This window comes from Antechinus flavipes, chromosome 4 (assembly GCF_016432865.1).
Source record: "Antechinus flavipes isolate AdamAnt ecotype Samford, QLD, Australia chromosome 4, AdamAnt_v2, whole genome shotgun sequence".
Classification (NCBI taxonomy): domain Eukaryota; kingdom Metazoa; phylum Chordata; class Mammalia; order Dasyuromorphia; family Dasyuridae; genus Antechinus; species Antechinus flavipes.
The window spans coordinates 466,713,985-466,738,873 of NC_067401.1; the positions used below are offsets into that span (position 1 = coordinate 466,713,985).

Here is a 24,889-nt window from a genome sequence, read left to right on the forward strand (position 1 = left end):
GGGTGGATGTTAAAAATTATGTTTGCATGTATTTTGAAAAATAAAAAGCTATTATAAAAATAAAAGGATAGCACATATTTAATCCATATCAGATTGCCATCTTGGGGAGAGAAGACGTAAGAGAGTAAAGCAGAAAGATTTGGAACATAAAGTTTCACAAAAAAAGTTGAAAACTCTTTGTACATGTATTTTGAAAAATAAAATACTATTGCAGAAATTTAAAAAAAATTAATACAGCTTGATTCTAAAAAGGGTCCCAAGACTTTCCAGCCTTCCAAATGATCTGTAACTCCAAAGAGGTTAGAAGGCCCTGCTCTAAAAAGTCTATAGTTCTACAACAAGCTTGGCCACTAAACATCTGTATGGCACTGGACGGTTCTATGTTACCTCTGGTTCTCAATTCCCTTTTCTGTAAAATGAAAGTGTGGGCTAGGTCTCTAGCTCCTCAAAGTTCCTTAGACTGAGTTATTTTCTCTTGTTTCTAGGGAACCATAGTGTTGATCAACTTGACTGCCTTGCACAGGGACCCCAAGGAATGGGCTACCCCAGAAACCTTCAATCCGGAACATTTTCTGGAGAACGGTCAATTTAAGAAAAGAGAGTCTTTTCTGCCTTTCTCAATGGGTGAGCCACACTTAGCAAGAAAGGAACCTTAGGCTTGGGGGCAGCAACCTTGTTAACATGAAGAACTTTGCAGTCTCTACTTTCTGAAACTCATATCCATGTGACGGTGCATGTACTAGGAATAGTCACTAATTGGGAAAATACACCACAGCCAAGGATAAAAGAGCAGACCATTAGATACCTGTTTAAAGTCTATAAGACAATCACATCTCTTTGACACTTCACAGGCAGCCCATGAGGGAAGGCCTACAGATGAAGGAATTTTATGTTGGGGAATTAAGTGATCAGCTCACAGCCACACAATATTGGAAAGTTCAGAATGAAATTGCCTCCAGGTCCTTGTACTCTTTCCAATGGCCTTCTAGATGCCAAGGTCCAATGGACTCAGCAAAACTCCAAAGTCCATATTTATTTCATTCATCTCCAAAGCACCTTCACCATTTAAAAATAAATCTATAAGTGAGTCTGCAAGGGGCATGGCAGACATTTGAGCCTTTGAGGAGACAGTGAGGGTTGTTCTGCACTCTTTAAAGAACAGTTTTGTCTGATAGATTTACAGACCCTTTGTAAGGACCCCAGAATTCCCTCAGGCCCAAACACTACCCACAAGCTCTGGGTATCCTGGGGCAACCTAATTAAAATAACTGGGTTTCAAGTTCTCCATATATCACATGAAAGCATTGGACTAGATGGCCAATAAGGTTCCTTCCAGTTCTGAGGCAAGATCTAAGAAACACAGAGATTGAAAAACAGAGGATCTGAGTTTTAATTGTGTCTTTTTTAGTTGTGTGACTTGGAGTGACTCAGACCCTCTTTGTGCCTATGTTTTGTTTGTTTGTTTTTTGTTTTGTTTTGTTTTGTTTTGTTTTTACCTATAAGAAATGAGGAGGTTGGAGTAGGTGGCCACAGCTACCCACAGAGTAAGGAGACTAGGAAGGAAGGAAAAAGAGGGGAGAGACCAAGGGAGGATATCTCATATGTACTTATTTATGAATACTGTATTCTTTCTCATTAAAAATGCAGCAAAGAAGAATTGTATTCAGATTCCATCTCTGACCATTATTAGCTTTGTGATTGTGAGCTAGTTACTAGCCAATCCCAATGCTAGGATTCACTCCCAGGCCCTTGAGATTCCCAACCCCCAGTCTATGCCCAGAATTAATAGATTTACTCTTTTCTGATCTCCTTTCCTTTCAGGAAAGAGGGTGTGCCTGGGAGAACAGCTGGCTCGGGCTGAGCTCTTCATTTTCTTCACCAGCCTGCTCCAGAAGTTCACGTTCCAGCCTCCTCCAAACACCCAGCTGAGCCTGGACTTCCGATTTGGCTTAACCATCTCTCCTGTTCCCTACAAAATCTGTGCCATTCCTCGAGAGATATAGACCAAGCCAGGTCTGGGGGGTGATCTTCCAAGGAATACATGGAAAAATCTGGAGACATCCTCATCCTCCCTGCCTTTGGAGTTTGACTGGGGACAGGAAGACAAGTCAAGGAAGGGAAAAGAGGGTAGAGACAAAGGGAGGGTATCTGTGGCCTTGTTTGATCATTCCCACTCAGAAAAAAGGAGAGGCATGAACACCAGCAAAAGGAAAGCACAGAATACTTACTGGCTTTGAAGTTTAAGGACTTGGGTTCAAATCCTAGCCCTGTCACCTACTAACTGGATGATTTGGGGCAAGTTCCTTGAACTTCTGCCTCTGTTTGCAAATCTAAAATGAGGAGGAGGAAGATCTCTAAAATCTCCCCCAGTTCTAAATCGACAACCCTTTGATTCTCTGAACAGAGAACCAATGTTTTTCTTCCCCTACCTCAACAATGGGGCCAGATGGGGTTTTTGTTTGCAATTATTCCTCTCTCTCCTGTGTTTATAATTCATACAATGGATATGATTTACACAAGATTTCAGAGAGTTTAAATGGGTTAGGGGAGCTGTCCCCAGGTTGATGAGGATGGTCCTAAGAGATCCTTATAAATTGTGAACTCCATGTAGACAGATTTTTCCTTCTATATTTGGATTTACAGCATCCAATCTAGTGCTCAGCTTAGAGAAAGAGCCCAATAAATATTGCTAATTGTTTCATTTCTAAAGAACTGCCTTTCATGTTCATTATTTCTTTGACTTTAATGTGAAATCAGCTGATGAGCTAAGTTGTTCATTCCTATGAAAAGCCTTGTTATACATGTTAAATCACAATTACTTCACTATTATTATTCACATGAGGCTTAGAATGCTCCCATGTTTGCTCTGGTCATCTGTTAAAAAGTTTCCTGAAAAGTTTCCCTGCTTGTGTCAGAGATGCATGCACAAGGGAGATTCCCATGCTGATAATAAAACCCTCGGTAATACTCCAGTTAAACACAAAATGTAAATGTTATTAATCCTCCTCATTTATTTTTTATGTTCTCCTTTCTAACATTCCTCAATTATACCTGTAAAAATGCTCTGTGAGTTCATAAATGAAATCATTATGGATCTATCTTATTGGCAATTTACTAGCCACTGCCAATAAACTAAATGTACTTGCAATTCCTTTGTGTCAGTTTCTCTTATTTGCAGATTTTTGTCATGACCACAGCAAGTCTGTATGGTGAGTAGTGTTAGGCCCAGTTTACAGAAGAGGAAAAGGAGTTTACCAAATCAAAGGATGAAAATAAAATTTAAAATTACCCTGGCATGGGTTCTGTCAATGAAAAGTTATTATAATGAAAATAAAAACCAAAAAGAAATAAAAAGAAAATTAAATTAAACAATTCTTGGGAAAAGGGATGGTGAGAACAATCTCTGCTTGTCTTTAGATGTAGAACCAACAATCTCAGTCCAAAGTGACTTCATATTTCTCTGAATACCTTTTCAATTCAATTCAGTCTACAAAGTGAGGTCTAGGCCTCCTAAATTTTTTTTTCTAGATGATCATGTGGGACATGGAAAGAAGGTATTAAAATGTCAAACTATCTGTATTTTTACCCAAATTTAAGAAAATAATTAAGTTTTACTTATATTTAATATATTAATTGATATTGAGTGGTAACCTCCTTTCTTGGTACACAAGTCATGTTTAGGAAAAAAATTGGAATTATATAAAGTCATGTCAACAAACATTTATTCAGCTCCAACTATGGTGAATATGTTCATGAAATCAAGGAACTCAATTTCTAGAAGGGGAAACAGCATGGTAATAACTACACACACACACACACACACACACACACACACACATTATATATAATATAAAATGTAAATGAAAGGTAACCTCAGAGAGAAAGATACTACAAACTATGAATAGGCAATGTTAATGCAAGAAAGGGTCCCCATACTAAGGATATGATTTGCACTGACATTTGAAGGAACTCAATAAACTGAGACATGGAGAAAATGCATTTCTAAAATGAAAAGTAGCCATGGTATGGAGTTGGAAGCTTATGTATGGTGTACCTGATTAAGTGAATTTATGGATGAGTTTATCTAGTTTTCACTTAATTGACCCCCATTCAACTACTTTCCTGCTAGGAAACCACAGATTAAAGATCACACTAATACTGCTTCACCATTTAACCACCTGAAAACAGCCAAATTAATTAGTAGTAGAAGCTTTTCAGCAGCTCATCTAATTCAAAGAAACTTCAAAATATTCAAACATATTAAGATCATCAGAAATACCCATCTTCAGCCGCCATTGCTAATGAGAAACTTCAGGCTACATTTTGGGTAGATAGGCAGCATAGTGGAGAGTTCAGGGCCTGAAATCAAAAAGAGCCAAGTTCCATTTTGACCTTAGATAAATACTAGTTATGTGGCCTTGAGCAAGTAATTTAAACCTATTTCTCTCAGTTTCCTTGCCTACAAAATGAACTGCAGAATGAAATAACAAACCACCATAGTATCTCTGCCCAGAAAAGTTCAAGTGGGGGGTTACAAAGTGTTCGATATGACTAAAATTACTGCACAACAGCCAAAAACCCTACATTTATGTTATGCGGTAAGATATTAGCTAGACAGTATGAAGCCATCATGATTAATGGGTCATTTGAAAACAAAGCTTCTGTTCTTAAAATAAAGTTGGGAACATACACATATGAAAAAAAATCCTTTTGACATTTGCAAGTTAAAAATACCATTAGAAACAGATTTTTTAACATGTTTAATGATCTTCCAAGTAAAGAGTTTCAATGGGTTTCACAGCATCTTACAATTAGTTTATAGGAAGAATGGGTTGGCATAAAGGAAGGCAGAAATATGAACAAATCTCATAGCTGAAGGGTGGCAGCAAAAATGAGAAATATGGGTTAATAAAAAGAGAGGATTTTTGTTTTTGTTATTTCTGCTTGAATTGTCATGGAGTTTTTCTTTCACTTATGACAGTCAGGAAAACCAAACACAAAAATAGAATGACCACAAAGTTTTTAAACCAGTAAAGCACAATTCAGCTATGTTATTTTTGCTAAAATACTTATTTTGAAAATATTTACCATTTTATCTCAACCTTTTGAAATGACTATTTTGTATATATTTATGATGTTTTGCATCTACTAGGACAGAAGGACCTGCAGATAATTTATAAATATTGGAAATGTGCTCAAAATATTTTGACTAACTATTGTTTATTTGTTCCAATTGTGTCTGAGTCTTTGTGACCCCATTTGCGGTTTACTTGGGAAAGATATGAGTGGTTTCCCATTTCCTTCTCCAGTTCATTTTACAGATGAGGAAACTGAGGTAAAGATTTACTGACTTGCTCAGCTAGTTTCTGAGGCCATATTGGATCTCATAAAGAGTATTTCTCACTTTAGGCTGGCAATCTATGTACTATGATTACATCTAGCTGCTCTTGATTGATAAAGTGCACTTAATTTAAAAAAAAAACTGTTTGAAGACTACTGAATTACAGGATTTTAAATTTCAAAGGATATACAGGTGAAATAAATGTTTAGGTAAAATTTTTACTGTAACTCTGACATTGTTTTATTCAGATGAGACTGATTCTTTTGTCTAGAATATCTGAAGTGAAAGTTCTCTAGAAAGAGATGGGTCCCTTTGTCCAAGAGTGGCAAAATCAAAGTCAAGTAATCTGACCCCTTATTAGCATAATCCCACCATTCCTTATAACATTTTCTCTCATTAATTGTTAATTAGAGTTGATTTATATTTGTTGGGACAAAAGTATTTTAATTTCCAGTGGACCTTCAAGATTATAAACGAAGATCTTTGGTTTATAAGAGAAAATCAGTGATCTCAATATATTAAAATTATCCATAATTAATGAATTAGTTATTAATTACCCAGGAATTATGTTTCTTGAGCTTTTAATTTGTCATAGTGTTGGTACCACAGAAGGAATCAAAGATCTGCATCCCAGATTCTTATAAAAAACTCCCCTTTATTTATTTTATTTTATTTTATTTTTTTTTTTGGACCCAAGTAGAGAATTTTTCCACAAGGGGGAGCTTTCTTCTAATACTCTGGCCATGATTTGATGTTCTCCCTGTTAGCATCAGTTAGATATTCTCTGAGTTAGTTTATATATCTGTTACCATGTATTTTCTTTATGCTGTAGCTCTCTGAATTTTTACTCTCAATAGCTGAGAGATCACTATTTGAAAAAAGATCTAATTATCAGTTCTTTCTTTCTTTTCTTTTTTTTTTCCACTTTTCCAGGTAGAGTTAGCAGACAGTAATTTAAGAAAACTCCTTAAGACAGCAAGTAAATATTTTTATTCAGAGTGGGGGGAAAAGTGGGAGCAAAGGAGAAAACTAGGTAAATAAGCAAAGAAATGTGATTTTTCTAGGAAGATTGGGTCAAAATAAATTAAGTGAGATAAAGAGGGTAAATGCTAAATAAGCAAAGAAAGTTACATTTACATCTCAACTTTGATTTCTGGTCACTCAAATTCAATATGTTCTTCTATGTGATCTGTTCTTAAGGATTATAGCCAAAATTAAGAAACAGAAAGGGAAGGAGAAATGTCCCCCCACTTTATAAGAGTTTGAAGATTTGAAAGAGGAATTAAAGAAGGGATTTTTTTTTTCTGAGTACTTTGCTTGAAAGAAAAACAGTGCTATTTTTTTTTCCCTTGGGTGTATAGCAACTGTTCCTCTTTTAGCTCTGAGCTGTTAAAATTTCAGACCAAGTGGTGCATAAACTGTGTGACTGTGTGCATTCATAACCTGCAAGAGTTGATGAGTAAAATTCCATTTTTCATTCTCAGGAAGCAGAGCAGCATCTCAATATGAGATTCATTAAGTAGCCATTTAAAGCTACTTTCCAATGGATTTTATGGTCATTTCAAAGTTAAAAATTGAATTAGGGATTTATTGTTGCTAGGTCAGCTTAAGAATTATTGCTCATCAATTTCTACCTGAGATATGAAAGTATTTCCACAAGGAGATAGTCTATGCCATTCTACCTCTCCTTTTCCTTTCTCCCAAATGAATCTTCTGTCACCTCTTAATTTTATGTTTTTATTTTAGATATTATCCCATCATATTCAATTCACACTTATGCTATCTATATATTCTCCTTCTAATTGACTTCATAATAAGAAAATTCTTATGAATTACAAGTATTATCTTCCCATGTAGGAATATAAAAAGTTTAACCTTATCAACTGCCTTATGATTTTCCCTTCCTGGTTAACTTTTTATGCTTCTCTTAAGTCTTATATTTAAAAGTCAGATTCTATTCAGCTTTAGTCTTTTCATCAAGAGTGCTTGAAAGTCCTCTATTTCATTAAATTTTCATTTTTTTTTTTACCCTGAAGGATTATACTCAGTTTTGTGGGATAGGTGATTCTTGGATGTTGTAATCCTAGCTTCTGTGCTCTCCAGAATATCACATTCCAAGTTTCCCAAGTCTTTATTGTAGATGCTCCTAAATCTTGTGCTATCCTGACTGTGGCTCCACTATACTTAAATCATTTCTTTCTGGGTAGTTTCAATATTTTCTCCTTGACCTAGAAGTCTTAGAATTTCCTATAATATTCCTGGAAATTTTCATCTTGGAATCTCTTTTTAGGACGTGATCAATGGATTATTTCAATTTCCATTTTACCCTCTGGTTTTAGAATATCAGGACAATATTCTTTGACAATTTCTTGAAGGATGATGTCTAGGGTCTTTTTTTTTTTTGATCATGACTTTCAGGTAGACATATAATTTTTAAATGATCTCTTCTGGATCTATGTTCCAGGTGATTGTCTTCTTCTTTTTTTTTTTTTTTCATTCGTTTGGTATTGTTTTTATTATTTTGATTACTCATAACGTCATTAGTTTCCATTGTTCAATTCTAATTTTTAAGGATTTTTTAAAGTGAGTTTTTCAATTTGGCCTTTCCAATTTGGCCAATTTTGTTTCTTAAGGTTCTACTCTAATTTGCATTTTATACCTTTTGCAACATTCTCATTTCTTTTGCTGGCTTTTCCTATATCTTTCTTACTTATTTTTCAAAATACCTTTTGATGTAGGAGCTTTGACTTTGTGATCATCTCCTGTGTGTTTTGATTTCCTTGTCCCTATAGTAACTTTGTGTGGTCAATATCTGTTGTTTGCTCATTTTCCCAGTCTGTTACTTGATTTTTAATTCTTTGTTAAGAAGGGATCCGTTTCCACAGTGAAGTCATTCACAGAGTGAGTCACTGTCCTAAGTTTCATGGGTTTTGTGCAGCTGCTTTCAGAGATACTTCTAGGAATTTCAATTTTTAGTTCTTCCAAGGTTTTATGAATTAAGGAGAGGTGTGTTTACTCCTCTCCTGCCCTGACTCTGGTCTGTGACTGGTGACAAGTACTTTTTTTTGTCCTAGAACTGTGAGGAAAGTTCCTACTTCAGTCTGATCATAAATGCTATTGTGTTAGTAGTCTTTCTCACTTTAAGATTAAGACACACAATTGTAATCTGGATCTGAGAATGGACAAGACAAGAGTTTTTAGTTAGTTCCTAATGCCTGCTCCTGCTTTGCTGAGATCAGGGTTGTGCTAGCACAGCCTAGTGTGATAAACTTTTCCTACTGAATTTGCAAGTTTTCTTTGGTGTCTGTGGGCTGAGATATCTAGAACTCACTACTGCTGTCACTTGTTGAGAGATCTCAAGGACTTCTCCTAGTCTGCTAGGACCTTTTCTGCTGGGACCACGTTTGTGCTGATATCTGGTACAATTTCCAATCTCATTCTAGTGCAAAAGACCTTTCTTGATAAAGTTCTAAGTCGTCTTAGGCTGGAATTTTGATTCACAATATTTTATATGTGTTTTGATACTATAGAATTTGTTTAGAGTCATTATTTAAAGGCATTTGAGAGGTTTTTTTTTTTTTTGGGGGGGAGGGGGCTTAGGCAAGTCCCTGTCTTTATTCCACCGTGTTGTCTCCATCACCGTGTTTGCTAGATCTTAAAAGGTCATAGTTTGACTGAGGCTGAGTAAGAATGAAATGAGGCAAAAATAATGAGGCATTATCCTTAAGAAAAGAATTTAGCCTTCAAATTTCAAGGTACTGAAAAAAGAAAGGAAGGAGGGCAGGAAGGAAGACAGGAAGGCAAGAAAGGGAGGGAGGGAGAAAAGAAGGAAGGAAGGAAAGAAAGAAGGATGGGAGGAAGAAAAGAAGAAAGGAAGGATGAAGGGCAAGAAGGAAGGAAGAAAGGAAGGAGGGAAGGAAGAAAAGAAGAAAGGAAGGAAGGAAGTTTATAAAGGCCAAGGTCTCCTACTGAATCAAGGTCCCAGTTGCAGCTTGCTGGGTATAATCTTTGATTGGTAAGTTCTTAACTAGGTTCATAATTCCTAAGTTCTTGGCCAACTTCGCTACTAGACTTTTGGGGAATTATTTTCAGGTTCTGGAAAACAGAGTTCTGAAAAGCTACATGGTATGTCGCCAAGCTTTTGATGTACATTATATTTTGCATTATGTATTTTGCATGTTAATTTTCTTCCTCTGGTGATCACAAATACTAGATTTTAAAAATGATTTATTTATAGAATCATCAGTCATTGAGCTGGAAGATAACTTGAGGGATGGAATGGTCCTTTGCCTATTTTTGCTTCTCCAACACTTAGTATTATACCTGGCACATAGTTAAGTACCTGATAAATATTTATTAATTGGAGAATCCCCACTAGAGCACAACTGTGGAATGGCGATTCAGTCTCTTCTTGAACTCAAATGATAAGGAATGAATCATTCTTAGTAGTATACACTCCTAAATACTTAGTAAGTTCCTATTATTTGGCAGATATCACAAATACAGATGTAAAGGTAGACTCACAATTTACTGGAAGAAAGCTGGTTCAAAAGAACTAAAAGGAGAAATAAGCTGCAAAGGGTGGGGATGGAGGGTCAAAAATGAAGTCCTACAGTCAGGTAGTAAGTGATATGGTAGCTGCCCTGGGTTCCTCCTGATATGGAAACTCTAGGAAGAGTTCCTTGATGTCCATCCTCACCTTCTCCAGTCAGAAGGAGAGTGGTCTCCTAGGACACGTTTCTGGATTCAAATCTGCTCTAATACTATCTATATGACCTAAACAAATCATTTCCTTCTTTGGACCTCAGGGCTTCATCTGTAAAATGTGGAATTTGGCCTGGATAACCATTAATACCTTTGCTAAAATTGTAAAGTTAAACGAATCTTCCCTCCTCTATAGATCACCAGGATCATCTCTAAAACTTTTGCATAGAATTATGTACAAAGGAAGGTGTGAATAGGATTCAGGACAGCACAACAATCACTTACTTCCCTGGCCCTGGACCCTGTGAATCTCTTAATATAAGATAGGTAAGACTGTAGAGGTAATGGGATATTGTAAGAAACAAAATATCTTATTCTAAACTCTAGACCCACTGATGGATGCAAGAAAGATTTATTTTACATTCTTGCAAGAATGGATGCCTAGATGAATATATCCACTTTTGAAACTCCAAAGATAGCATTTTATGTCCTATCCTGAAACACAAGTCCCTCCTATGATTCTCCATTAATTTTATGTTATAGAAGTTATTCAACACGAATCTGCACCCCTTATTACAAAGCCAGTTCCTGCCCTAAAGGAGTGTCCATTCTAGAAGGGGGAAGAAAACAGAGGAAGGCTAAGGACAAAAAAAAACAAAAGATCCTTTTCAAATCCCAGGCCATCACCCCAATTACAAAAGTTAGTCCCTGGCCCCAAGGAGATTACATTCTTTTGGGGGGAAGATAACTAACTCCCACCCTTGATTATTTCTTGATGTCCTTGTGGGTTTCAGTTTTTTAATTTAAGTTTCATTTCTCCAATTTGTTTTTCATATCTGTGGAAATCAAAAGCCAATCCATTTCTGACAGTACAATCAGATCTCTCCGTAGCAGGCCAATAAATGAGGGGGTTTGGGATGATATCCCAGAGTATGTTGATGTTACATGCCAGTGGCTTGAGTTGTCTCAAAATGATTTGTAGGAGTAGAGATTTTCCAAATTTAGGGGTAATGTTTTGATTGTGCTGCTAAGAGTAGGATAAATTTATAGAAAAGTAAGCAAGGAAAGGGGTTATAGCACTTAAGGGAAAAGACAAGTTCCCTGATGGAATTCACAATTAAATAAAAGGAAGTTGCCATTGAAGTGTGGCTAGTTGGAAATTGCAGGGATAACCCTAAAAAAAAGAAATTAGATTATTAATAAGCATTAACTTTTGTGAACCTCCCCCCAAAATTAGTTCAAACAAAAAGATGCCAGGATTATGGTGGGCTAACCCTAAAAGGAATTAGAATTTATAGAGGAAATATAACCTGGGGATTTAATATCCTAACTTGTTTTCTGATTGGGTACAATAAAGCTGGGGTTACTGGAGAGCACAGGAGATAGAGCTGTAATCAAAAGTCTATTTGAACAAAAAGTCTACTTATTTCAGAAATGACCCTATCAGTGTTCCTTCCAGGTTGCCCCAGGAAGTAGCTAGACTTTCAATATGTCTACCTGATTCAAGATCTCTTGTCAACATCCATTTAGCCAAGTCATGCCCTTATCAGAGAAGGAACTGTGCTCTGTGAGCAAAGCAGAACTGAATTAGCTCAAAAGAAACATGAGATAAAATTAGAGAAGCCACTCCAAATATTCATGGGGACAATCTGTGTCTGAACAGTGGAAGAACATCCCAAGATTGAATTGGTCCAATTAGTCACAATGGATCATACTGTAACTTGACTTTAACTTAGTGATATTATTTTGGTTCTCTTTGAGAAGAAAGGACAAGAACCAACCAACATATATATGAACATGTATATATTTCTCTCTGATGTAAATTTTGATTGCTGAAACCTAGAAGGATGACTTGGGTTTATAGACTAGGGACATGACTTAAACCCAAATCACTCTGTCATAGATAGATTGAGCAATAGTAGGTTCCAGGACTAGCTGGATTTGGTCATTGGTTGGGTCATTAAGGCCCAAGATTGTCTCAGAGCAAATGGAAATAAAAATTGTTTTAGTCAGAAATCCTAAAGGTTTTCCCTTCCCAGATTCATTTTTTGACTAGCCAAAAGAGACCATTCTCTGCCTCAATTTTTTTTTATCTAGTCTTTATCACTAATTGGGAGTTGCCTGAGAAAGCCCTTAGCTTAAAAAGGTCAAGACCAGCCACAGTATCCACAGCAATGTCTCAGTCCTCCTGATCTACATCTTACTAGTAGATCCAGATGGTTTGGGAGGGGAAAGTGAGGCAGGTGATTTGCACAGACCTCCCTCACTTAAATCCAATTCATTTTCATATTATGGTATCACCTCTCTGATTTCATTGTATCCATGGAGAACAAAGAACAAGAAAGAAGGAGGGGGATGATGAGGATGAGGAAGAAGAAGAAAATATTCGACATTTATTTTGATTGTTCCAATTGCATTGGGATTTTATTCAAATTATTCCGACTTATTCCCTTTATGTTTGAATTTTATTCCAATTATATTGGCATGTTTTCCATTTATTCCAATTTTATTAGAATTTCATTATAGTTTATTACAAATCTATTGAAATTTTATTTTAATCATTCCAATAAAGTTGAAATTATTTTCTCCCAATCAAGTTCACAGAATTATTGAAATCAAACCACATGCCCCTCAGAGTCCGTGAATCCTAAGTTTAGAACCCCTCTAAGCTAGTTCCCAAAGCAATTCGCAATAGAGAGTAGAGTGCAGACTGGACCAGCTGAGCAAGATTCTGGTGAAGGTTCTGAAACTTACAAGAAGCAGTGGGACCTTCTCAGTTTCCTGTCCTCCCTGGGTCTTAGCTTGCTGCTCTCCTAAACAAGGGCTGCAGTATTGGGTCCCTTCTTGCCCCAAAGCTCTAGACCTGTAAGTTAGGGTTTACTGGGTGAATCTGTCTGTATATGGAACTTCCCCAATCTCCCTGCCAAGTTGTCTTTCTGATTCCCAGCTGACAAGCCCAGTCTTCTCTTCCTGTGTGGAGGGAGTGGTGTTTGCTCTTAGGAGGCAGAAACTAGTAGAGGGAGGAGAGCGGAAGCACAGAGAGGCTGGGTCTTCCTGGAGTTCTCACTGGCTGATTCATAAAGCCAGCTGAAGCAGCAGCTTCAAGAAGACAAACACAGCCTGAGCTTTGAACACTACTTCAATAGTCTCATATCAGGAAGAGGTAAAGGGAGGAGGAATTGGGCTTCTCCGGCCTTTCTGCCCAAGCTGAGAAAGATGCAGCTCTCTCTGGGAAATATGCTCTCTTCTCTTTGGGAAGGAGTCCCTCTACAGAACCTTCTTCTGATCTCTGCCATAGTCCTGATCCTGGCACATTATCTGCAGAGCAGGAGACAGCGTCCAAACTACCCCCCTAACCCTCCCCGGCTGCCCATATTGGGCAACTTCTTCCAGATGGACCTCAAAAATCCCCAAGCCAACATCCAAAAGGTAAAAAGTGAGATGGGAGGGGAGAATCCAGTAGCTATGACGGGGCATGGGAACTGATGTGTTGGAGTGGCAGCCTCAAGCCTGGGTGTCCAGCTCTGTTCTGGACTTCCTAGGAAACAGTCTCTTGCTATGGAAAGAATGTCTGATTTGGGGCTTAGAAGGCCAGGTTCACAGCCTCCTTATGCCTTGTGGGACCTGGAAAAACTCCTCACATATGGGATGTGTCCTTTTGGAGTTTCCTTTGTTACATAGTCAGGATTAGATGCTTGCCAAGAGCCCTCTGACTCAATTTCTATGAATCTGGTCCAATGAGATAATAATTGCAAAATACTTTGCCCAGTGATAGCACCTATTAAGCATTAGATAAACATCAGCTAATTTTACTATTATGTTTAAAAGAATAGATGAACTTCTTGAGAGACTGTCATTTGCTTTTTTCTGTACCCTGGGGTTAAGCACAGTATCCAACATATAGTAAGCACTTAATAAATGTTCATTATTAGACTGATTGGCAGAAACTGCATAGGCAGCCTCTGAAGTCTCTTCAAATTCTAGAATCAGAGGTACTTAATCTGGGGCCATTAAATTATAATTAAGATATTTTGATCACTGCTTGTTAATATACTTGGTTTCCTTTATAATCCTATTTATTTTATTTCATTCATTTAAGAACCTTTTGTTTTTCTGAGAAAGGACCCATAGGATTTACTAGCCTAAAAAAGGGACAACAAAAATGACAACAATTACTACAACAACAACAACATACAGACACATTTCTGAAAAGTTAAGAACCTATAGTCCATGACTGATCTCTGGACTTTGGACAAGCCACATTAGGTCTCTGACAATTACTTGCCTTATTGGGCAATTCTGCGTATTAATATTATGCTGCCAACATCCCAGTAGTGTTCTTTTCAACTAAAGTCATCAAGTACTGGCAATAATTGTGTTTTTTTAACCTGACATATCAGACTACTTACTCATATTAGGGTCAGTCTCCTCAATTTCTCTATAAGGACTGTTTCATGATTTTTGTTTTCATCCTGGACCCCTCTGGCAAACAATCTGATAAAATCAATGGACCATCCCTCAAAATTATGGTTTTATATGCATTTATATGTGACTATACAGGAAACTAATGAAAATGAAATGCAATTATCAAAATTTGATGAAAAGAAAATCAAGTCACAAAGACCCAGATCTTTTCAGAAGAAGTGTTTCTGTGAAAGTGGCTTTTTTACTTTAACATGAAACTACATTTATCCCTTTTGAATTCTTTGTATTGAGTTCAGCCTACCCATAGTCCATCATTTTTTGTTGTTGTTGTTGATACCATCACCAGCTGTTCTTCACAACTTAGTGTTGACTGCAAATCAGATGAGCATCCCATCTGTGCCTTTATTTGAGTAACTGATAAAATGTTAGACAGCCCAGGGTTAAACACAAATCCAGGAGTAACCCATGGGGGAACTTTTACCTGGGACATTCAAAGGTTAAGTTCCTTCATAAGACTCATGCAGCTAGCCTTAGGCCTTTAGGCTGCTGGGTCACTATGCAGTAGTCCATGCTGCCTTATAATGAGTTTGATATAGTCCCTGTATGTTTGTAGAGAACTTTGAATTCATGATCCCATTTGATCTTTAACATATCCCTTTGAGATAGTTACTACATATACAAAAACCAAATCTTGGGAAAGAGCCAGTGACTAGTACTGAGTAGGGTTCAAAAGTATGATTTAAGCCCTCACCCCATGTCACTCCTTATCTCATTTTTTTTTTTGAAATCTGAAAAGAGTCATCACCTGCTATCAACTTGAGTCTTTCACTACTCAGGGCTTGGGCTCTACCTACCAAGCTTCAGATAAATGTGTAGTGACATTTATGGGATATCTGTTAACTGAGAACAATTCTTCCTAAGTTCAGAGAAACTTTTTGACCATGATCAGTATTGATTTTTCCTCAAATTTCTCTCAAAGCCATCATCTAAATTTTGAAAGGGCTTTGATTGCTGGCAGTGGAAGAAAGACCTAATCAACCATCAATCAATTAACAAACATTGGAGTATCCCCTACCCTGTGGGAGTATACATTCAAGTCACTCCAATGAATCAAGTGTTGACTTCTAAGTCTTTCTCAGGTCAGTTGTTCTTTGTCATATATTTCATACTGCCTTGATGGTAACAGTGATTTCATAACCTGAAATACACTTCCTCTTCCCCCAACTGGAATTCACAGTTCCTTTAAAAAAAAAAAAAGAAAAGAAAAAGCTCAGTTTCAGGGGGCCATCTCTTGCAAGAAGTCTTCCTGATTCGTACCAGTTACTAGTTTCCCCTGGAATCACTTCTAATTTTCTTTGTATGTATTCTGCATTTAATTATATATGCACAGATCATTTCTTTCCAATGTCAATTCCTCAACAGGACTGTTTGGTATCTTTGTTAGCTTAGGTCCTGCCATAGAATTTGGGATATAGTTGAATGATTCACTTTTTTTGGAGTGAGTCAAGATGAATTCAGTGGAATTAGATCAGACTGACCTGAGTGAACTCCACTGGAATTGTTTTACATGTCTAAAATATCATCCAATAACAGTATAGACAAAAAAAATTAGCCTGAAGAAAAATGGGAGTTTTCAACTCAAATCGATTCTTTTTCAGCTAGCCAGGAAATATGGAAATGTTTTCTGCTTGTACTTGGGCAATCTTAATTTAATGGTGGTAACTGGATTGCCACTGATCAAGGAGGTTCTGCTCAATCAAGACCAGGTGTTCATTGATCGTCCTCAAATCCCTGTCCACTCCCATGTCTTTAAAACATTTGGTGAGTTCTTTGAATTATGATAAATATATATTTTTTTCATATCCAGGATTCTCTGAAAGATATATTTGACTCCTGTCTTTCATCATTTCTGAAGCATTTCTATCCACTATAGATCTCTTGTGGCAAGAAGAAATAAGAAAAAGCCTTTGAAGTTATCTACTTTCATGTTTGAGACTGTTGGGGGAAAGGAATAGAATTGAGGGAAGAAGGTGATGAGGGATTCATCATTCATCAACACAGTAGGGATTCAAATTCATCCCATAGGAAGATAAGTTGAAGAGGCTTGGAGTTTTTAACTTGAGCACAAGAAAACTTAATTGATCTGGAGGTGTTTGCAGGCATGGCCCTAGAAGTAACAGCAAAGTTAGAGAGTTGCAGTATGGTACAGTTTGCCTATATATTAGTTTCTTACCAATAAGTTGTCCAAAAATGAAATGGTTTCGTTATAAGGGATAGATTTTTCCCTCATTTGAGGTCTTCCAGTAAAAGCTCCTTGTTATATTTTATTGGTATTATTTGTTAGGTACAATTAGACTGGACGACCTTTAAGATCTCTTCGTACTTTGAAACTTTATGGGTTTATGATTTAGACCTTTTTACACATGATGATGCAGGTGCCAGAAGAGCTACTTGGAAGATCAATAAAATCTAAATCTCAAGTCAAAGTCTTTTTTTAAATTCAATTTTTAAATTTAATTAAAATTTTAATTTATGGATCAAAACAAGCAGTTCTATAATACATTTCAATAAGAAATGATTGTACATGAAATGACAAATCTACTATGCACAACTTAATGTTCCTTTCAAACATACAGCAAAATTATTTTGTAAATTTTTTCCCCTCCATTTTTCCTTTCCTAGAGAAGGATAACATTAGACCCTAATTATATACATATTTACATATACATATACAGACACATACATATGCATGTAAAATTATACTATATCATACTGCTTTCATTTCTTTTCTTTTTTTTTTTTTGGATGCAGATACCATCCTTCTTCATATGTCTTTTATAATTAATTTGATTATTTTTAATAGACAAAAATAACTTATTCACTCTAAATCATTGTAATTACTACATACATTGTTTTCTTGGTTCAGTTCATTTCTATATTCATTATTTTCTGCAAGTCTTTACATTTTTTTTCAGTTCAGTGAACTGATTTCTTATAACTCAGTACTATTCCAACATAATCATATGAGAACTTGTTCAGCCAATTGATGGACATTCCTGCAATCTCCAACCTTTTGCCACCACAAAAAGAGCTGCTATAAAACCTTAGAACATTCAGTGTTGTGTCCTGCTTTCTAGAGCCTCCAAGTTGGGGTGACAAAACGTACCATGCTTTCTAGATACCCCACACTGGGGTGATTAGGTTTTTGTGTCTTGCTGTTTAGAGCCCCCATGAGGAGGTCATTAAAATATATAATCTTAGTGAAGAAGTAAAGAGGCAGGACTTTCTGAGGAAAATGGAAATATGGAGTCAATTTATTCCCAGTTCTTTTACTTTTATATACTCTCATACTCTTATGTAACCAAAACAACACTGGGCATGCACTAACTATATACTGTGCATATGGGATCACATGAACAACTTGCTATTGTATGTAGTTTGACACCTGGTATCATTCTTCCATCTAGTATCACTCTGCTTCAATCATAACACAGGTTGTCACCACCCCCTGACTTCTCAGGAAGGCTGAGAGACTTTAGGGGAGATGGGGAGCTGAAGCAGATATTGTTAGCAGGTTTCCTCTGGGCTGAAGGGTCTTATACCTCACCCAGAGTTTCCCCCATTGTCTGTGACCCTCTACAATACAGGTTCTTTTCTTTAATTGTCTTTTCAAATAGAGCTAATGTAGTACTCCTGGGGCAAAGAATATAGGTAGTTTAGTAACTCTTTGGATATAATTCCAGACTGCTCTCTTAGATCAGTTGGATCAGTTCACAATTTCAACAACAATGAAATAATGTCTTAATTTTTCCAAATTCCCTCCATCCCCTACTGCCTTCCTCCTTAATCATTTTAGTTAATCTGATAGATTCATTTCTCTAATCATCAATAATGATTTAGAACTTTTTTTAATATGAATATAAATTATTTCAATTTCTTCATTGGAAAATATCTTATTTACTTTCTTTGACCATTTATCAGTAATGGAATAACTTGTATTCTTTTAAATTTGAAAAAAAATCTATATTTTAGATATAAAACTCTTATGTAATAAATGATCTATAAATTGTTGTATTGGTCCAGAGTACTTATGAATAATTATTATCTCTACAATTATTAAATATCATTTTATTTGTATAGAAAAAAAATGTAATTTTGTTTATATACCTCCTGGGTTTTTTTTCTATTCTGTTTTTCTTTTTTTTTGTTTGTTTGTGTTTTCTGTAAATGGACTCCCATATATTCTATATTCTTGAGAGTGATTTTAAATGTTTTTTTTTTAATATCTCTCCTTGCAAAACTTTGTTTGTAATATGTAAAAATATTGATGATTTACTTTATATCTTGCTACTTTGATAAAATTACTATTTCACTAACTTTTTACTCAAGTCTTTGGTTCATTATGATCTGAAAAGGATATTTTTAATATTTCTGCTTTTCTGTTTCTGATGATTTATTTATATGATAAATTATAAGATAATTTTATAAAAGTAGAATGTGAAAAAAATGTTCCTTTATTATACCCAAATATCTAATCATATTTAGTTTATATGAAATTCTGTTTACTTCCTTAATTTCTTTCTTTTTCTTAGATTTATCTAGATAGGAGAGGGGAAGATTAATGACCCTAAATACTATACTATAATATATACTATCAAATAAATATGATCACATATACTATCAAATGACTTGCCATTTATTTAGCTTTTTTTTCAAAATTTTAGCCATTATGATATTTGGTACATATAGGTTTAGAATTTTTATCACTTCATTGTCTAGGATATCATTTGTCAAAATGTAGTTACCCTATTTATCTCTTTTAATTAAAGCTATTTTAACTGTAACTTTATCTGACATCATAATTACTACCCCTGCATTTTTTTTTGTATCACTTGGAGAACACATACTATATTCTACCTCAGTTCTCCATTTTTAACTCTGTATCTTGCATTTTAAAACATTTCTTATAAACAATAAATTTTAGGATTCTACTTTTAATCCATTCTGCTATCCATTTCTATTTAATGGATGATTTCATCTCATTCACATTCAAAGTTATAATCACTATTTGTGAATTTCCCTCCATCTTATTTTCACTATTTTCCTTCTTAGTCTTCCTTTTTACCCTATCACTGTTATCTTCTCCGCTTCCTTCTTATTCCATATTTTAGCCATCCTCTAAAAGTCCCTTTTTATCCATTTACCCAACCTTGCTAATCTTATTCTCTACATCCTTCTAAAAGTCTCTCCCACACCTTATTCCTCAGTTTTTTCACCTCATAAGACTTTTAAAACTTTTCAGGTATATTTTATTTCCATTTTAACTCATATGAGAGTAAATTTTCAATGTCTCCAGCCCTGCACCTTCACCTTTTCCACTGATTTAGTTCTTCCTTTCACCTCCTGTTTTTATGAGACATTTTAAACCCAATTTTTTTACCCAATTTATAACCAAATCACCCTTTTCATACCCAATTTTGTTTTTTTAGAATCACTTTTTCACATATAATTCAGCCCCTCTTTTTTCAAACTATTGCAGTATTAATAGTTTTAAGAATACTATTACTAGTAATTCAAACAAATAATTACTAATATTAATAGTATTTCTATTCATCATAAGTAAATGGTTCGACTAATCAGAACCTTACTATTAGTCTTTAATGTTTTCCTTTTGTCTTTTATATTTTTTACATCTAACTTTCCATTGAGTTCTAGTCATTTTGCTATAAGAATCTGAAAAACTTTCAGTTTATCAAATATCCTTTCCCCCAATTTATAATTATATACCACATTTCTGGATGGAGGTAATCACAGATCCTATGCTCTTAGAATTATAATGTCCCAAGACCTATATATTTTAGTGTAGAAGATATTGTGTCTTGTGAAACGCTATTTTCCCACAGGATTTAAATGGTTTTTGCCCTTGTTTCTTGTGATGGTTTCTCTTTTTGAATAATAGTTTTTTGTCTTCAAATCATATTTTTATATCATCACAATATGACTATATTCTCTAATAATACCTATAGTAAAGATATAGTTCTGAAGAGTTAAATATATCATCTTCCTAAGTTCAACCTTTTTATACTTCTCTTGAGTTCTGCATTTGAATATTTAATTTTCTATTCAATTCTGGTCTTTTCATAAAGACATGGAAAATCCTCTATTTCATTGAAAGTACAACTTTTTCCCTCAAAGATATTGTTTAGTTTGGCAGGATAATCGATGCTTGACTAGAGTTCAAGTTCCTTTGCTTTCCAGAATATTATAATCAAAACCTTCGATCCTTTAAAGTTAGAGCTACTTAGTCCTGAATAATCCTGATTGTGGCTCCTCAATATTTAAATTGTATACTTCTGACTTCTTGCAGTATTTTCTCCTTTATCTGATAATTCTTGAATTTAGCTATACTATTCGTTGGAGTTTTCATTTTGGAATTTCTTTTAGGAAGTAATCAATTAATTCTTTCAATGTCTATTTTACCATCTGGTTTTAGGACATCCGGGTAAGTTTCATTGATGATTTCTTAAAAGATGTTTCTAGATTCTCTTTTTCATCATGGTTTTCAGGTAGTCCAATAATTCTTAAAATTGTCTTTCCTGGATATATTTTCTAAATCAATTGCTTTTTCCAATGATATATTTTACATTTTCTTCTTTTTTCATTTTTGGGGATGTTTTGTTTGACTGAATCTTGATTTCTCATTGATACATTCATTTTCATTTGTTCACTTTTAATTTTTAATAAAATATTTTTTCAGTTATCTTTTTTTATTACCTTTTTCATTTAGCCAATTTTAAATGGGTTATTTTGTTCAATGAAGCATTCTGTTTATTTTTCATTTCACCACTTCTATTTTTAGTTAATTATTCTCTTTTTCCATTTCACCAATTCTTTTTTCAAGGAATTGTTTTCTTTTTCCATTTTGTCAAATTTTTAAAGGAGTAGTTTTCATCAAGTTCTGGGTTTCCTTTTTCAAAGTTCTTATTTCTTTACCCTATTTTTCTTCTGACTCTCTTAAGATACATTTTGAATTCTTCCAAAGAGTGTTTTGAGTTAGAAACCAACTCACATCACCCTTTAAGGCTTCATCTGGAGTTGTTTTGGCCTTTGTGTCTTCAGAGTTAGAGGTCTGTTCTCCCCTGTCTCAATAATAGCTATCTATGGTCAGAAGTCTTTTTTGCTTTTTTGTTCATTTTTAAAGGTTGATGTCTAGTATTTGGGAATAGGGGAGATTATCCAACATTTTCTCTATAGGATCATAGGCAGAGATTTTATGCTATCCTAAGCTGATGTTTCTGGCTTCCTTCTAATGCTAGATGAGTGTGACCAAGTCCCACTTGTTATGCTGGGGATCAGATGCTCATTCTTTTCCTTCTGTAGTTGCATTGGAACTCTCATGGCTAGACTACTGATCCAATGGCTTGTGAACCAGGACAAAGTAGCCAATGCTACTGTATTTTGGTTAAAAGCCTCCTGCTAGATTCCCTTGCACTTGGAGGCCTCCCTGCACTTCACCTGCACTAGGTCATGTTCCCTCCTCCCTGAAAACATTTTTTTCCTGAACTTCTTCCAAAATATCTTCTGAAACAGATTTCTTACACTCCAAATATTTGTAGGTTCTGTCACTCCAAAATTTGTTCAGAAGCTTAAACTTGTGTTGATTCTGAGGGAAGTCAGGAAGAGCTCAAGCAAAGACCTGTCTACTCTCCACCATCTTGGCTCCATCCTAACAGTTTTTCTTTAATCTAGGCATTTTAAAACTTAAAAAAATTATAGTAATGTCAAGTTTATTTGAATATTAAGTGGTGATCAGTGGATTTTTTCCTCCTTATTTTTTTATTCTAAAACTTAAAAGTGATATTTCTTAATTTCTTATGATATTGGATACAGATTTTTTTTTATCATAACTTTTGGGTAGAAAAGCAATTCTTATATTCTCTATTTTTATTTTTTCCAGATCAGTTTTTCTAATGAGATTTTAAATTTGATTCATTTTTCTAGTTTTTATAATTTCTTAGTGTCTTATAATTCCATTCACTTCCACTTCTAGTTTGCAAAGAATTATTTTCTTCCTGAAGATTATGTATCACATCCCCCCAATTATTTAGCTTTCTTTTCATTATTGTCTTTGATTTCTTTTTATAGGTTCTCTTCTGTCTTTTAATCTTGATAATTTGTGTCATACTGCAGATTATTAGAATGAACCTATCGGATTGTATAATATAAAAATCTCTAAATACTGTGAGTTCCCATGATTTTTTTTTTTTTTTTTTTGGTCAGAAACATTTTTTTTTATCCTTCCTTTTTTTTCTGTCAAGGGTACCACCATCTTTTTAGCATCTTTTCATTTTTTTTAAACTGCTTCTGTGTTTTGATCTTTTGTAATACACTGGTATAATAGGACTCTGGCAGTTAGCATAATGCCTAGCACATGGTTGATACTTAAATGATTATTCCCTTCCCTCTGCTTTTCTTTTAGAGATGTCTGTGGAATGACCATCCTATTTTTTTTTCCTCCTTTGGGGAATAAGTAGTTTTATGGAAACAGTAACTTCTCTCAAGTCATTAAGAAAAAGCACCATATCTTTAAACAATTCCATTCTTTGGCACCTTACAAAGCTTCTATGCTTTGGTGCCCAAGTTCTCCATAGCAAAGATACTGCCAAAGAAAGGAGTATTCTTGAATAGAGAAATATGGGAAAATTTGTTTTATACTATACTGTCAGCAAGGTGTGTGTGTGGTGGAGGGGGGCTTCTCAGTTCCCAATGACATCAAACAAAAAGAAGACAAGACTATTTGTATCATCTCCATCATCTATACACCAAGATGCTGCTGCCCTTCCTGGCCATTGATGCTAATGACATCAACAAGAACCACATGAGATTTATTAGGCTACTCAATAATGGATTTGGCCATCCAGATTAGGATTTGTGCTCCTTCCCGATCCATAGCTCTCTTCTCAAAAGAAACTTGTCCAATAGCCTGTCATCTTTTACTGGGGAAATCAGAAGCTCCTATATATGTACCCCAAGATGCAGAATCCACTTACAGACCCTTAGCATCTTTGAGTCTTGACATCTATATTTCTTTAGTCTTTAAACTTTCTATGTTCCCTCCAGTTGAACTTTAATAGTTATTTCTACAATTAATGTGTAAGTTCCTTGGTAGCAGGAACTCATTTTGCATACCCAATAGTGTATTTGCTACATAATAGGGTTTTTACTTTTAAAAGCTTATTCAATTGAATTCCATTACTAATAGAGAAAATAACTACACTGATAAAAATACAGAACTTTTGAAATATTGATATAAATTATTATTATTTAGGCTTGTTCATGTCTAATGGCCCAGCATGGAAATACCAAAGAAGATTTGCCTTAATGACTCTTAGGAATTTTGGTTTGGGAAAGAAGACTTTGGAGGATCGAATCCGGGAGGAGGCCATGTATCTCACTGAGGCTATCAGGGAAGAAAAAGGTAAGTACTGGTTAGGCAGAGATACATTCAATTTCTTGCGATTGTCTTTTTGGCCAAATGATCATTAAGAGAACTTGTAATTTTGGGCAAGAGAAACAGGGAAAGACAGATCATGCCTCAAGTAGACAAGAAAAATGTACTCTCACATTCCCCAAGTCCCCAGCAGAATGTTTTCAAAGATCCAAGATTGCTTTTTTATCTTATTTCTTCCAAGAGAACAAAGAAAAAAGCCCTTGATAGTAAATTCTCTTGAATGCAAATATAATCATTTTCTGTCATGAACAGAGTACACATGCCTTCAAATATTATTCATGGCATCCTGCCTTGTCTGGTCACTACACGCGTGCGCGCGCGCGCACACACACACACACACACACACAAAAAAAAAAAACCCACAACCTTTCCTTTATTTTCTGTCACTGCCCTTATTGAATTTTTTTTCCTACCCAGTCTTTTTCTTTTTCACTTACTAAATCATTTATTTCCTTTTCTTGGCATCTTTCCTCTCATTTTTTTCTTCTACCTTGCTTTTCTCTTCCTACTCCTTAGATTATTTTTAATAATATGTATATTAGGATGTATACTCATAAATGAAAACAGCAATGTTTGTATATCTTAAGATTTTGGTTGTTTTCAATTAGTCATTTATTTTCTTTCCTTCTTGTTCTAACTCCCATTGGGGGAAAAAAAAAAAAAAAAAAAAAAAAAAACAAAAAAAAAACTTAGGAACCCATTCTATCCATAGTCAAGTTAAATTCTTACATTGGCTATGCCCAGAAACACATATCATTGTGCAACATATCTATCTATTAGAAGATAGGTAGTAAGTATCATTTTTAGTCCTCTGAAATTGTAATTGTTATTGGATTGATCCAAGTTCCAAAGTTTATTCAAGTTATCTTTCTTTTTACAATGTTGCTTTTTTAGATATTAATTATTTT

At 35.0% G+C, this 24,889-nt stretch overlaps 2 protein-coding genes across 2 annotated transcripts in view; both read left to right on the forward strand.

Annotated features, from left to right (window-relative positions):
- The window catches only part of LOC127563234 (cytochrome P450 2J4-like), a 36,868-nt gene extending 33,720 nt beyond the window's left edge, over positions 1-3,148 (forward strand). The window contains exons 8-9 of the mRNA XM_051999560.1: positions 486-624; positions 1,822-3,148. Coding sequence (XP_051855520.1) covers positions 486-624; positions 1,822-2,003 — 321 coding nt within the window. The 3' untranslated portion in view covers positions 2,004-3,148. The remainder of the gene's footprint in view (positions 1-485; positions 625-1,821) is intronic.
- A 10,011-nt stretch (positions 3,149-13,159) lies between these two features.
- The window catches only part of LOC127563235 (cytochrome P450 2J2-like), a 28,695-nt gene continuing 16,965 nt past the window's right edge, over positions 13,160-24,889 (forward strand). The window contains exons 1-3 of the mRNA XM_051999561.1: positions 13,160-13,474; positions 16,129-16,291; positions 23,799-23,948. Of these exons, the coding sequence (XP_051855521.1) occupies positions 13,262-13,474; positions 16,129-16,291; positions 23,799-23,948 (526 nt within the window). The 5' untranslated portion in view covers positions 13,160-13,261. The remainder of the gene's footprint in view (positions 13,475-16,128; positions 16,292-23,798; positions 23,949-24,889) is intronic.